The sequence below is a fragment of the Ranitomeya imitator genome, chromosome 9, assembly GCF_032444005.1.
Source record: "Ranitomeya imitator isolate aRanImi1 chromosome 9, aRanImi1.pri, whole genome shotgun sequence".
In the NCBI taxonomy this organism is placed as follows: domain Eukaryota; kingdom Metazoa; phylum Chordata; class Amphibia; order Anura; family Dendrobatidae; genus Ranitomeya; species Ranitomeya imitator.
This window is the reverse complement of record NC_091290.1, coordinates 22,808,027-22,823,890: the sequence shown is the minus strand read 5'-3', so window position 1 is coordinate 22,823,890 and position 15,864 is coordinate 22,808,027. Positions and strand designations below refer to the sequence as shown.

The 15,864-nt window shown below is 44.9% G+C and overlaps 1 protein-coding gene across 4 annotated transcripts in view; it reads left to right on the top strand.

The window, feature by feature from the left end:
- The window catches only part of NELL1 (neural EGFL like 1), a 784,159-nt gene that overhangs the window by 189,156 nt on the left and 579,139 nt on the right, over positions 1-15,864 (top strand). For all 4 annotated transcript variants that reach the window (XM_069738862.1, XM_069738865.1, XM_069738866.1 and 1 more), the window contains exon 4: positions 803-973. In XM_069738862.1, the coding sequence (XP_069594963.1) occupies positions 803-973 (171 nt within the window). The remainder of the gene's footprint in view (positions 1-802; positions 974-15,864) is intronic.

Here is a 15,864-nt window from a genome sequence, read left to right as displayed (position 1 = left end):
ACCTGGCTTGTCATCCTCTACAAGTAAATGGTTAACCTTTGCATCCTTATTTTTACACTGGCACAGTATTTGCTGGGATTGTTAGAAAATTTTTAGACAGTCTCCTCAAATTTGGGGCTGTTAGCATCTCTAGAGGACGCTTATCTCTGAATAGTTATTCTTAAAGGAATGTATCATCAAAAAAATTCTTATGTTACTTGTATTTTTAAATAATATTTTGCAATTTTTTTCATATTTTTAACTTTAATAAAGAACAAATAACATTAGCTATTCTGACGTTTTCACACTGATCACTGCTTCTTTATTGCACATCTACTCCCTGTCCTTTCAAGAGGAGTTTTCAGCAGTCTCCTTATCATCAGAGACAGGATTATGGATGGAAGTTTATAACCTCACCTTTTCACTAGCCTCCTAGGACTGCCACTGAATAATCTGCATGCTATATTGGGTAGAAAGACTGTGCAGGGCTCCCATCTCTGGAGGGGGTAAGAAATAACCCTAGGGTGCACGAAGGGGGGTAAGCCTGGCACAATGGTATGTGCCAACTTTGCTATGTGGCCTCTAATTTTGTGTTTTGATGGCCTTTCCAGGTTTCTCTCAATATGCTGGAGAGAAAAATTTGAGTTTTTATGCTTTATAACGTAATTCATAAAAATTTCTGCAGGAAGCGAATGTTTCTTTGTGAGATTCGGGGTAGCACTGTTGTGAGCTGATGGGCGCACTCCAGAACCCCGCACTGCGGATGTGAGCACTTTACACGTACCGGAGAGACTTTCACTCATCTCCTTCTGTTTTCTTGTAGCTTCTTTGAACTGGAAAGCAGTGGTTTAAGGGATGAAATCAGATACCACTACAGATTTAATGGAAAGTCAAGGACAGAAGCATTTCCCTATCGCCTGGCAGATGGGCAGTGGCACAAAATCGCTCTGACAGTCAGCGGCTCGCACGTTCTCATCCACGTGGACTGCAACAAGTGAGTAGAAACTCTGGAAAATTATAGTTTTACTTTTGTTATATTGCAATTTTTAATGGGATGTTCTACATAGGACTGCATGTGGATGATTTTTTGGGAAAATTGCATGTCTAGCAATTCCCCTATGTATCCTGCATCAAAGCGTCATGTACCCAGTGCTTTACAATTTGCAGTAGATTCCTGTTGATATGCTTCAAAGTGGACAACCAAAATCTTTTAGGATTACTTGGGTGATATCAAGTATCCCCTTCACAACCACCAAACCTCAATTATTCCTCTTAAGTGTATTTACTATTTGCATTCTATAAGTTCTTATTTAAATAATAAATTCTCTGTTAGTTTGTTAATCTGTCCTTATTGCAGACGCAGCTTTTTTTTTCTGATGCAAAACGTCAAATCCTCAATATAAACAGAGCATTAAATGATGAAATTCTGCATTCCAGCAAACACCAATAGGGGGAGCTCACTGCATATGATTTATACATTGAACTCCTTAACCTGTATACAGTAAGCTCCCTCTAGTGGTGGCTGCAGGAAGTTTGATTTTTATCATGGTCAGATGGGCAACAATTGTAAACTGTATTTTTTCACATTGATATGCTTTTGGAAGTTTCTAGAATTAACCCCTTCATGACCCAGCCTATTTTGACCTTAAAGACCTTGCCGTTTTTTGCAATTCTGACCAGTGTCCCTTTATGAGGTAATAACTCAGGAAAGCTTCAACGGATCCTAGCGGTTCTGAGATTGTTTTTTCGTGACATATTGGGCTTCATGTTAGTGGTAAATTTAGGTCAATAAATTCTGCGTTTATTTGTGATAAAAACGGAAATTTGGCGAAAATTTTGAAAATTTCGCAATTTTCACATTTTGAATTTTTATTCTGTTAAACCAGAGAGATATGTGACACAAAATAGTTAATAAATAACATTTCCCACATGTTTACTTTACATCAGCACAATTTTGGAAACAAAAATTTTTTTTGTTAGGAAGTTATAAGGGTTAAAATTTGACCAGCGATTTGTCATTTTTACAACGAAATTTACAAAACCATTTTTTTTAGGGACCACCTCACATTTGAAGTCACTTTGAGGGGTCTATATGGCTGAAAATACCCAAAAGTGACACCATTCTAAAAACTGCACCCCTCAAGGTACTCAAAACCACATTCAAGAAGTTTATTAACCCTTCAGGTGCTTCACAGCAGCAGAAGCAACATGGAAGGAAAAAATGAACATTTAACTTTTTAGTCACAAAAATTATCTTTTAGCAACAATTTTTTTATTTTCCCAATGGTAAAAGGAGAAACTGAACCACGAAAGTTGTTGTCCAATTTGTCCTGAGTACGCTGATACCTCATATGTGGGGGTAAACCACTGTTTGGGCGCACGGCAGGGCTTGGAAGGGAAGGAGCGCCATTTGACTTTTTGAATCAAAAATTGGCTCCACTCTTTAGCGGACACCATGTCACGTTTGGAGAGCCCCCGTGTGCCTAAAAATTGGAGCTCCCCCACAAGTGACCCCATTTTGGAAACTAGACGCCCCAAGGAACTTATCTAGATGCATAGTGAGCACTTTGAACCCCCAGGTGCTTCACAAATTAATCCGTAAAAATGAAAAAGTACTTTTTTTTCACAAAAAAATTCTTTTAGCCTCAATTTTTTCATTTTCACATGGGCAACAGGATAAAATGGATCCTAAAATGTGTTGGGCAATTTCTCCTGAGTACACCAATACCTCACATGTGGGGGTAAACCACTGTTTGGGCACATGGTAAGGCTCGGAAGGGAAGGAGCGCCATTTGACTTTTTGAATGAAAAATTATTTCCATCGTTAGCGGACACCATGTCGCGTTTGGAGAGCTCCTGTGTGCCTAAACATTGGCGCTCCCCCACAAGTGACCCCATTTTGGAAACTAGACCCCCCAAGGAACTTATCTAGATGCATATTGAGCACTTTAAACCCCCAGGTGCTTCACAGAAGTTTATAACGCAGAGCCATGAAAATAAAAAATAATTTTTCTTTCCTCAAAAATGATTTTTTAGCCTGGAATTTCCTATTTTGCCAAGGATAATAGGAGAAATTGGACCCCAAATATTGTTGTCCTGTTTGTCCTGAGTACGCAGATACCCAATATGTGGGGGTAAACCACTGTTTGGGCGTACGGCAGGGCTCGGAAGGGATGGCACACCATTTGGCTTTTTAAATGGAAAATTAGCTCCAATCATTAGCGGACACCATGTCACGTTTGGAGAGCCCCTGTGTGCCTAAACATTGGAGATCCCCCAGAAATGACACCATTTTGGAAACTAGACCCCCAAAGGAACTAATCTAGATGTGTGGTGAGGACTTTGAACCCCCAAGTGCTTCACAGAAGTTTATAACGCAGAGCCATGAAAAAAAAAAAAAAATTATTTTCTCAAAAATGATCTTTTAGCCTGCAATTTTTTATTTTCCCAAGGGTAACAGGAGAAATTTGACCCCAAAAGTTGTCCAGTTTCTCCTGAGTACGCTGATACCCCATATGTGGGGGTAAATCACTGTTTGGGCACATGCCGGGGCTCGGAAGTGAAGTAGTGACGTTTTGAAATGCAGACTTTGATGGAATGCTCTGTGGGCGTCACGTTGCGTTTGCAGAGCCCCTGATGTGGCTTAACAGTAGAAACCCCCCACAAGTGACCGCATTTTGGAAACTAGACCCCGAAAGGAACTTATCTAGATGTGTGGTGAGCACTTTGAACCCCCAAGCGCTTCATAGAAGTTTATAATGCAGAGCCGTGAAAATAATAAATACGTTTTCTTTCCTCAAAAATAATTATTTAGCCCAGAATTTTTTAATTTTCCCAAGGGTAACAGGAGAAATTTGACCCCAATATTTGTTTTCCAGTTTCTCCTGAGTATGGTGATACCCCATATGTGGGGGTAAACTACTGTTTGGGCACATGCCGGGGCTTGGAATTGAAGTAGTGACGTTTTGAAATGCAGACTTTGATGGAATGCTCTGCGGGCGTCACGTTGCGTTTGCAGAGCCCCTGATGTGCCTAAACAGTAGAAACCCCCCACAAGTGACTCCATTTTGGAAACTAGACCCCGAAAGGAACTTATCTAGATGTGTGGTGAGCACTTTGAACCCCCAAGTGCTTCATAGAAGTTTATAATGCAGAGCCGTGAAAATAATAAATACGTTTTCTTTCCTCAAAAATAATTATTTAGCCCAGAATTTTTTATTTTCCCAAGGGTTACAGGAGAAATTGGACCCCAAAAGTTGTTGTCCAGTTTCTCCTGAGTACGCTGATACCCCATGAGTGGGGGTAAACCACTGTTTGGGCACACGTCGGGGCTCAGAAGGGAAGTAGTGACTTTTGAAATGCAGACTTTGATGGAATGGTCTGCGGGTGTCACGTTGCGTTTGCAGAGCCCCTGGTGTGCCTAAACAGTAGAAACCCCCACAAGTGACCCCATTTTAGAAACTAGACCCCCCAAGGAACTTATCTAGATATGTGGTGAGCACTTTGAACCCCCAAGTGCTTCACAGACGTTTACAACGCAGAGCCGTGAAAATAAAAAATCATTTTTCTTTCCTCAAAAATTATGTTTTAGCAAGCATTTTTTTTTATTCACAAGGGTAACAGGAGAAATTGGACCCCAGTAATTGTTGCGCAGTTTGTCCTGAGTATGCTGGTACCCCATATGTGGGGGTAAACCACTGTTTGGGCACACGTCAGGGCTCGGAAGTGAGGGAGCACCATTTGACTTTTTGAATACGAGATTGGCTGGAATCAATGGTGGCGCCATGTTGCGTTTGGAGACCCCTGATGTGCCTAAACAGTGGTAACCCCTCAATTCTACCTCCAACACTAACCCCAACACACCCCTAACTCTAATCCCAACTGTAGCCATAACCCTAAACACAACCCTAACCGCAACACACCCCTAACCACAACCCTAACCCCAACACACCCCTAACCATAACCACAACCCTAATTCCAACCCTAACCCTAAGGCTATGTGCCCACGTTGCGGATTCGTGTGAGATATTTTCGCACCATTTTTGAAAAATCCGCGGGTAAAAGGCACTGCGTTTTACCTGCGGATTTTCCGCAGATTTCCAGTGTTTTTTGTGCGGATTTCACCTGCGGATTCCTATTGAGGAACAGGTGTAAAACGCTGCGGAATCCGCACAAAGAATTGACATGCTGCGGAAAATACAACGCAGCGTTTCCGCGTGGTATTTTCTGCACCATGGGCACAGCGGATTTGGTTTCCATATGTTTACATGGTACTGTAAACCTGATGGAACACTGCTGCGAATCCGCAGCCAAATCCGCACCGTGTGCACATAGCCTAATTCTAAAGGTATGTGCACACGCTGCGGAAAACGCTGCGGATCCGCAGCAGTTTCCCATGAGTTTACAGTTCAATGTAAACCTACGGGAAACAAAAATCGCTGTGCCCATGCTGCGGAAAAACTGCACGGAAACGCAGCGGTTTACATTCCGCAGCATGTCACTTCTTTGTGCGGATTCCGCAGCGGTTTTACAACTGCTCAAATAGAAAATCGCAGTTGTAAAACCGCAGTGAAATGCGCAGAAAAACCGCGGTAAATCCGCCATAAATCCGCAGCGGTTTAGCACTGCGGATTTATCAAATCCGCAGCGGAAAAATCCGCAGAGGACCAGAATACGTGTGCATATACCGAAACCCTAACCCTAGCCCTAACCCTAACCCTAACCCTACCCCTAACCCTACCCCTAGCCCTACCCCTAACCCTACCCCTAACCCTAACCCTATTCTAACATTAGTGGAAAAAAAAAAATTTCTTTATTTTTTTTTATTGTCCCTACCTATGGGGGTGACAAAGGGGGGGGGGGGGGTCATTTATTATTTTTTTTTATTTTGATCACTGAGATAGATTATATCTCAGTGATCAAAATGCACTTTGGAACGAATCTGCCGGCCGGCAGATTCGGCGGGCGCACTGCGCATGCGCCCGCCATTTTGGAAGATGGCGGCGCCCAGGGAGAAGACGGACGGGACCCCGGCTGGATCGGTAAGTATGATGGGGTGGGGGGCGACCACGGGGGGGGGGGGGGGGGGGAATCGGAGCACGGGGAGGGGTGGAACGGAGCACGGGGGGCGTGGAACGGAGCACGGGGGGGCTGGAATGGAGCACGGGGGGGTGGAACGGAGCACCGGGGGGGGGTGGATCGGAGTGCAGGGGGGGTGATTGGAGCACGGGGGGAGCGGACAAGGGCACGGGGGGGAGCGGAGCACTGGACGGAGGGGAGCCGGAGCAGTGTACCGGCCAGATCGGAGGGCTGGGGGGGCGATCGGAGGGGTGGGGTGGGGGCACACTAGTATTTCCAGCCATGGCCGATGATATTTCAGCATCGGCCATGGCTGGATTGTAATATTTCACCCGTTATAATGGGTGAAATATTACAAATCGCTCTGATTGGCAGTTTCACTTTCAACAGCCAATCAGAGCGATCGTAGCCACGAGGGGGTGAAGCCACCCCCCCTGGGCTAAACTACCACTCCCCCTGTCCCTGCAGATCGGGTGAAATGGGAGTTAACCCTTTCACCCGATCTGCAGGGACGCGATCTTTCCATGACGCCGCATAGGCGTCATGGGTCGGAATGGCACCGACTTTCATGACGCCTACGTGGCGTCATGGGTCGGGAAGGGGTTAAACAATTTATTGGAATGGTTTTAAGAATTTGCTTATTTGTGTGATCTGTTGATACTTGATTGAATGATGAGCTCTAGGAATTTCTTCGCATGGCCTTAAAGGGAACCTGTCACCCCGTTTTTTTAGATTAAGATAAAAATACTGTTAAATAGGGCCTGCGCTGTGCGTTACAATAGTGTATGTAGTGTACCCTGATTCCCCACCTATGCTGCGAAATACATTACCAAAGTCGCCGTTTTCACCTGTCAATCAGGCTGGTCAGGTCAGGTGGGCGTGGTGACATCGATGTTTCTTCCCCAGCTTTCCGTTGGTGGCGTAGTGGTGTGCGCATGTCCAAGTTCCGAATCCACTGCGCGCAGGTGAAGGAAAAGCGCGCGATCTGCGCTATTACCCTTGTCATCGGTGGGGGCGGCCATCTTCCTGAGGCCGCGCGTGTGCAGATGGAGTGCTCTGCTGCACGGGGCTTCAGGAAAATGGCCGCGGGATGCCGTGCGTGCGCAGATGGAGATCGCGGCGGCCATTTTCCCAAAGCCGAGTTTGCATCTCGGCTTCAGGAAAATGGCCACCGCGATCTCCATCTGCGCACGCGCGGCATCCCGCGGCCATTTTCCTGAAGCCCCGTGCAGCAGAGCACTCCATCTGCGCACGCGCGGCCTCAGGAAGATGGCCGCCCCCACTGATGACAAGGGTAATAGGGCAGATCGCGTGCTTTTTCTTCACCTGCGCGCAGTGGATTCGGAACTTGAACATGCGCACACCACTACGCCACCAACGGAAAGCTGGGGAAGAAACATCGATGTCACCACGCCCACCTGACCTGACCAGCCTGATTGACAGGCGAAAACGGCGACTTTGGTAATGTATTTCTCAGCATAGGTGGGGAATCAGGGTACACTACATACACTATTGTAACGCACAGCGCAGGCCCTATTTAACAGTATTTTTATCTTAATCTGAAAAAACGGGGTGACAGGTTCCCTTTAAAGAGATTCCTTTGAAGGAGAAAATGTGTTCTGTAAATGCAGACAAAGTGAAAATCATTTAGTATTGCAACTCTAATTTTAATGTAAATTTGCATCAAGTTTACATGGCTGAGAGGATGAAGTAAGGAAGGAGGAGGTAGTGTTATGTATATACATAGTGGACTCCACCCGCAGAATAGTGAGTGCAGCTCTGGAGTATAATACAGCATGTAACTCAAGATCAGTAATGTAATGTATGTACACAGTGACTGCACCAGCAGAATAGTGAGTGCAGCTCTGGAGTATAATACAGCATGTAACTCAGGATCAGTAATGTAATGTATGTACACACTGACTGCACCAGCAGAATAGTGAGTGCAGCTCTGGGTATAATACAGGATATAACTCAGGACCAGTAATGTAATGTATGTACAAAGTGACTGCACCGGCAGAATAGTGAGTGCAGCTCTGGAGTATAATTCAGGATGTAACCCAGGATCAGTAATGTAATATATGTACACAGTGACTGCACCAGCAGAATAGTGAGTGCAGCTCTGGGGTATAATACAGGATGTGTAAGTACACAGTGACGTTATTTGTTATATAGTTCCGTTCTCCCTGTAATCTGTACGTTGTTGCTTCTCACTTTCGGTATAAGTGTTATAAGACCGGTATAAGTTGCAGCTTGGAACAGTGTTTTGTGGACGCTTCATGTTTGTCCTTGGGCCTTGCTTGCCGGCGGAGCTGCTGTCCAGGTTGGTGGTGTGAGTTGTGTGGATGCTCCTGTGAACATTGTAGCCTTTCTTTGAAGTCTCGTTTTATCTGCCGCAATGTGTCTGAAGTACAGAAGTGAAGCTGTGTACTTTTATCAAGCTAGCAAGTCTCCATTGGAATATAAAGCCGCGTGTTTTATTTGTACGAGCATTTGAGTTTATGCCGTTCTCCTGCGTACTCCCTAAGTGCTTAAGTAGTTCGCTCTGTTTTCTCTGCGCTTTAAATGTCGACCTTTTTACATCAGAAGCAATAGAAATCTGCATTATTTTCATGCGTTCCCTGCGACGAATCCCCAGGCTCATTTGGTAAATGTAATAAGCGCAGGATCTCAGCAACAATAATCTGTTCTTAAATCTTAAATAATAGACGGCGGCCCCCGATTCTCCGAAGTGTCATGTCAAGTGAATTGGAGGCAGCAGATGCAGCTTCTGAATGGCGCTGCGCACACTGAGGATCACCGGCGTCATTAAAGCCGAGATTTTATTTCTTGTTTTAATTGTGTGGAGTTAACTATAAGAAGCTTGGATCTTTCTCGAGAGCTTCTTCCCAGTGCTTGCGGTTCCACATCTCACCAGGTGCCATGTCTCTGAGGATCTTCTATATGTTGTACCCCTTGTGTGCTTTCTTGGGTTTTGCCTGCTCCCTCTGAGATCCTCCCCCCACATTAGGGTCAGACTTACCATTTATCCAAAGATCCACGTAGATTATTATTAGATACTAGATGGTGGCCCGATTCTAACACATCGGGTATTCTAGAATATGTATGACAGAACTTGTTCAGTAAACGTAGCATATAACAGCCCACGTAGCATATAGCACAGCCCATATAGCACAGCAACGTAGCATATAACACAGCCCGCGTAGCATATAACACAGCCTGCGTAGCATATAGCACAGCCACGTAGTATATAGCACAGCCACGTAGTATATTGCACAGCCCACGTAGTATATAGCACAGCCCACGTGGTATGTAGCACAGCCACGTAGTATATAGCACAGCCCACGTAGCATATAACACAGCCCATGTAGTATATAGGACAGCCACGTAGCATATAACACAGCCCACATAGCATATAGTACAGTCCACGTAGCATATAACACAGCCCACGTAGTATATAGGACAGCCACGTAGCATAGCACAGCCACGTAGCATATAACACAGCGCACATAGCATATAGCACATGTGAGATAGCGCTCACTAGCGTATTGGGGAATACTCGCTTGTCAGCAGGATAAACATAGACAGGCACGGTTTTTCACATAAATAGTGCATGTGGTTTATTATCCACTCAGCATAAACCACGGAAGGCCATGTTCCACATCACAGACCTCACATAATACTTAGCACTTCACAATATACGGCTTTGAAGCACAGTCAGTAAACATGCAGGACCTTACTTTGTCCAGTTGTCCTGGGTGACTGCATGCCACACAGTTCAGTAACTGACCTTCATTAAGGCACATAGTCCTTTCCCCATACCCGGGGTTACCTCATAGGAGCTCCTGCTCCACAGGCTGACTCCTCGTCACTCCATGGTCCTCACCACAGGTGACCTGTCCGGGTGATCTTCAGGATGTCTGTTGCCCGGCTGGGACCGTCCAACACCCCAGGCCACCAGTACCAGAGTCCCACCACGTGCTCTCCAGGGAATCAACACTCCCAACACTTAGGCTTCCAAGATCTTCCAGCACAGAGCCACTCAGGTCCCCACTCAGAGAGCATACAGGAATGCTCTGTAGTGTCCTGCCTGGACACATGGAAGTCTGTCCATCCTGACAGACTCACCGACACTCACTCCCATGTGCTAACACACCTCCTTTAGTTAGCTTGTAACCACACCCACAGGTGAGGTAAAATCACATGCACTGGTCACATGATCATGACATCACTGCAGGTCCTCAAACTCCTGCAGGGAAAAAGATACAGTGAGCACCCCCACTCAGAGTGAGGTATGTGGGTAGCCAGACCCTCCCATCTCTCATAGCTACCCGCAACCCGGACCCAGGTGCACTAAATGACATCTTCAGTGCTCACGTGCTCTAAAGACAAGATACTCCGGGTTGCATCGCAGGGAGCATCCATCCCTGTGACACATACCTCCCATTAACCACAATGCCAGACACTGTCTCACTATCATATCCATGCACACAACTGCCACGCACTCTCACGGCCTCAATATGCCTCCGTGCGCATACTGAGGAGACCATGCAGCGCCCCCTACCTGCCACAGGGCTCACTGCACCACACACAGCAACGTAGTATATAACAGCCACGTAGTATACAGCACAGCCACATAGCATATAACAGCCCATGTAGTATATAGCACAGCCATGTAGTATATAGCACAGCCACGTGGTATATAACAGCCACGTAGTATATAGCACAGCCCACGTAGTATATAGCACAGCCCACGTATGTAGCACAGCCACGTAGTATATCGCAGAGTCCACGTAGCATATAACACAGCCCACTTAGTATATAGGACAGCCACATAGCATATAACACAGCCCACATAGCATATAACACAGCCCACATAGCATATAACACAGCCCACGTAGCATATAGCACAGCCACGTAGTATATAGCACAGCCACGTAGTATATAGCACAGCCACGTAGTATATAGCACAGCCACGTAGTATATAGCACAGCCACATAGTATATAGCACAGCCACATAGTATATAGCACAGCCCACATAGTATAAAACACAGCCACGTAGTATATTGCACAGCCCACGTAGTATATAGCACAGCCCACGTAGCATATAGCACAGCCCACGTATGTAGCACAGCCACGTAGTATATCGCACAGTCCACGTAGCATATAACACAGCCCACGTAGTATATAGGACAGCCACATAGCATATAACAAAGCCCACATAGCATATAGCACAGCAACGTAGTATATCACAGCCACGTAGTATACAGCACAGCCACATAGCATATAACAGCCACGTAGTATATAGCACAGCCACGTAGTATATTGCACAGCCCACGTAGTATATAGCACAGCCCACGTAGTATATAGCACAGCCCACGTAGTATATAGCACAGCCCACGTAGTATATAGCACAGCCCACGTAGTATATAGCATAGCCCACGTAGTATATATCACAGCCACGTAGTATATAACAGAGCCTACATAGTATATAACACAGCCCACGTAGTATATAGCAGTGTGGGCACCATATCCCTGTTAAAAAAAAGAATTAAAATAAAAAATAGTTATATACTCACCTTCCGGCGCCCCCCGGATCCAGCCCAGGCCTTTAGCGATGCTCCCGCCAGGTCCGTTCCCAGTGATGCTTTGTGGCAATAACCCGTGATGATGTAGCGGTCTCGCGAGACGATTGTAGGGGGCACCCAGCAGAATTTAGAGGAGTAGAATGCGGCATAATTACAACCTAGAGAGTACAAGGGCCATTAGTACTTTACAGGGGGTACAATAAGGGCAATGTTGTCTGTGGAGACTATTCCTGTTTGTGAGCGGGACATGGCAGCATTTCCATGCACAGCACATTTTGAAATCTTGCAGTTTTTTCTCTGTCTACTGAGCTTCATAATAGACTTGGCACTACATGTTGAAAGGCAAGATTATAATGACCGGCATCGCCTTTATATAGATCATACTGTCAACAGGTAATGTCACAGCTCACCTTCTCCTCCTCCTGTACAATGGCTGATAACACCTCTATACACAGCTGATAACACTGGATCAACCATTCACAATAGGTGATGTCACAGCTCACCTCCTCCTCCTGTACAATGACTGATAACACCTCTATATACAGTAGATAACACAGGATCCACCATTCACAATAGGTGATATCACAGCTCACCTCCTCCCTCATCTGTATAATGACTGATAACCCCTCTATATACAGTAGATAACACAGGTTCCACCATTCAGTAAAAGGGGGAGAAGCCAGTGCTGATTATGGTCAGAACGCAAAACATAAAGTTAACATGCACATATTGATTTCTAACTGTATTTAAAAAATGAGACATTAAGCAAACAGTTGATCAATTCTTTGAGCCACCCCGCCACGTCACGGCATTCTCATAATGGGGCAGTCCTACTCTACGTTTTTTATATTCGTTGTGCCATTACGGCCTCTAAAAAGCAAGACCACATTAAATGCAAGCTTTGCACTCTGTTTTGCATTCTGACCATAAGCAGCGCTGGCTTCTCCCCTTTTTTTACTTTGAAATAGGTGATGTCACATCTCACCTCCTCCTCCTCCTCCTGTACAATGACTGATAGCACCACTATATACAGTAGATAACACAGGATCCACCATTCACAACAGGTGATGTCACAGCTCACCTCCTCCTCCTGTACAATGACTGATAACACCTCTATATACAGTAGATAACACAGGATCAACCTTTCACAATAGGTGATGTCACAGCTCACCTCCTCCTGTACAATAACACCTCTATATACAGTAGATAACACAGGATCCACCATTCACAATAGGTGATATCACAGCTCACCTCCTCCCTCATCTGTATAATGACTGATAACCCCTCTATATACAGTAGATAACACAGGTTCCACCATTCACAATACGTGATGTCACAGTAAAAGGGGGAGAAGCCAGTGCTGATTATGGTCAGAACGCAAAACATAAAGTTAACATGCACATATTGATTTCTAACTGTATTTAAAAAATGAGACATTAAGCAAACAGTTGATCAATTCTTTGAGCCACCCCGCCACGTCACGGCATTCTCATAATGGGGCAGTCCTACTCTACGTTTTTTATATTCGTTGTGCCATTACGGCCTCTAAAAAGCAAGACCACATTAAATGCAAGCTTTGCACTCTGTTTTGCATTCTGACCATAAGCAGCGCTGGCTTCTCCCCTTTTTTTTACTTTGAAATAGGTGATGTCACATCTCACCTCCTCCTCCTCCTCCTGTACAATGACTGATAGCACCACTATATACAGTAGATAACACAGGATCCACCATTCACAACAGGTGATGTCACAGCTCACCTCCTCCTCCTGTACAATGACTGATAACACCTCTATATACAGTAGACAACACAGGATCCACCATTCACAATAGGTGATGTCACAGCTCGCCTCCTCACCCTCCTGTACAATGAACTCTGGGCACTGAGCATGCCCACAACACTTCCTTAGAAGCCTGTACCTGTCCTGTCCTGTGTACCTGGGGGCGGCCATGAAGCCTTTTTCTCTTGATTTGCATCAGTCGGTGTGTTTCCATCGGTCGCTGTACAAACACCAGCTCTGTACCGTAGACCTTTGCGGTCAGGCCTTCACCACACACCCGTATTTATTCAATGTTTTATTTTCTAGTTCAGTGAAATCTGATAAAGTAGTAATTAGCGATTTATATTTAGCCGCACAAGCCGCTGATAATGATGACAGGGCCGTGCACATTTGTTTTTCTGCTTCATATACCGTAACATTAGTGCAGGCTCTAATGGGTTCTGTCTGCTGTCATGTAATAATTTCTGGATGAAAGGGTTAATTTAAAGGAGACCGATAAAATGTAATAGTGCTGTACACGTAGCAATGATCAGTAATGATTGCCACTTGGATTGTAGGAAAAAAAGCACTAAAGAAAACACTCCGAGCCCCCTCTATGTGGAATAATGAGTAATGGCGCCATACAGTGCTTGGACGGGGGAATATCTGACACACGAGTTCAGAGACAGAATTGATTAAACGATGAAGTTAATCTGATTAAAGTTCCGCCGAGCTGCTTACACAACAACGTTATAGAATGAGCAACGTGGATGCGCCAGTGACCCTGCGAGGGTCTACGCATGTCACATCTCCCTTTAAAAAAAGATCACCACAAATACATTGTTTGTGTACTAGTATTGTTTGGAAACTATATTATCTTTTATATATTTGTTGTCCAATATAAGATCATATAAAATATATGATAATACACAGTCTCTGGTGATGAGCCAACGTGGTCGAATAAGGTGTTATCGGAGCATGCTCGGGTGCTAACCAAGTGTCTTCGGCGTGCTCAAATAATATGTTCAAGTCCCTGTGCCTGCATGTCTCATAGCTGTTCGACATCCTAAATACATGCACGGATTGACTAACAAACAGGAAATTCTCCCTGCATGTGTTGCGGCTTTCGAAAAGACGTGAAACATGCAGCCGCGGAGATTCGAACATATTACTCGAGCCTGCCGAAGACACTCGGTTAGCACCCGAGCATGCTCAGATAACACCTTATCCCCACACATTCACTCATCCCTACTAGTCTCCAAATACACAAAGGTTATCACTATATTGTTGCTTAATAAAGCGAAAAATATAACGGCATATGTTACCTTCACCCCTATATAAATATAAATAATAGCGCCCACCCCATGACCACATATTACCAGCATTACAGTAGTCACTGATTAATACCACCATACTGTTACTGAACAAATGTTTATACTAAGACCAATATCGCTAATTACACCTCCAAGTGCACATAGTACCGCTACATCCTGACCACATATTACAATTATACCAATAACGAACCAATAAACACTGAACTAAATCCAATATTACACCCATGAACCCGGCATAAAGTAGTAGATACCGGCTCTGTAGACCGTATAATTGATCACTGTGACTTCTTCTCTGTAGTTTTTTCTAATGTTCCCCATTCCGCAGAGTATTATTGTTCCCTGTTCCGCAGAGTAGTAATGTTCCCCATTCCGCAGAGTAGTAATGTTCCCCATTCCGCAGAGTAGTAATGTTCCCCATTCCGCAGAGTAGTAATGTTCCCCATTCCGCAGAGTAGTAATGTTCCCCATTCTGCAGAGTAGTAATATTCCCCGCTCCCCAGAGTATTAATGTTCCGCAGAGTAGTAATATTCCCCATTCCGCAGAGTAGTAATGTTCCCCATTCCGCAGAGTAGTAATATTCCCCATTCCGCAGAGTAGTAATGTTCCCCATTCCGCAGAGTAGTAATATTCCCCATTCCACAGAGTAGTAATGTTCCCCATTCCGCAGAATAGTAATGTTCCCCATTCCGCAGAGTAGTAATATTCCCTGTTCCACAGAGTATTAATATTCTCTGTTCCACAGAGTAGTAATATTCTCTGCTCCACAGAGTAGTAGTGTTCCCTATTCCACAGAGTAGTAGTGTTCCCATTCCGCAGAGTAGTAATAGTCCCTGTTCCACAGAGTAGTAATATTCCCCGCTCCACAGAGTAGTAGTGTTCCCTGTTTCACAGAGTATTAATGTTCCCAGAGTAGTAATATTCCCTGTTCCACAGAGTAGTAATATTCCCCATTCCGCAGAGTAGTAATGTTCCCAGTTCCACAGAGTAGTAATATTCCCCATTCCGCAGAGTAGTAATGTTCCCACTTCCACAGAATAGTAATATTCCCCGTTCAGCAGAGTAGTAATATTCTCTGCTCCACAGAGTATTAAGGTTCCCCATTCCAGAGAGTAATAAGGTTCCCCATT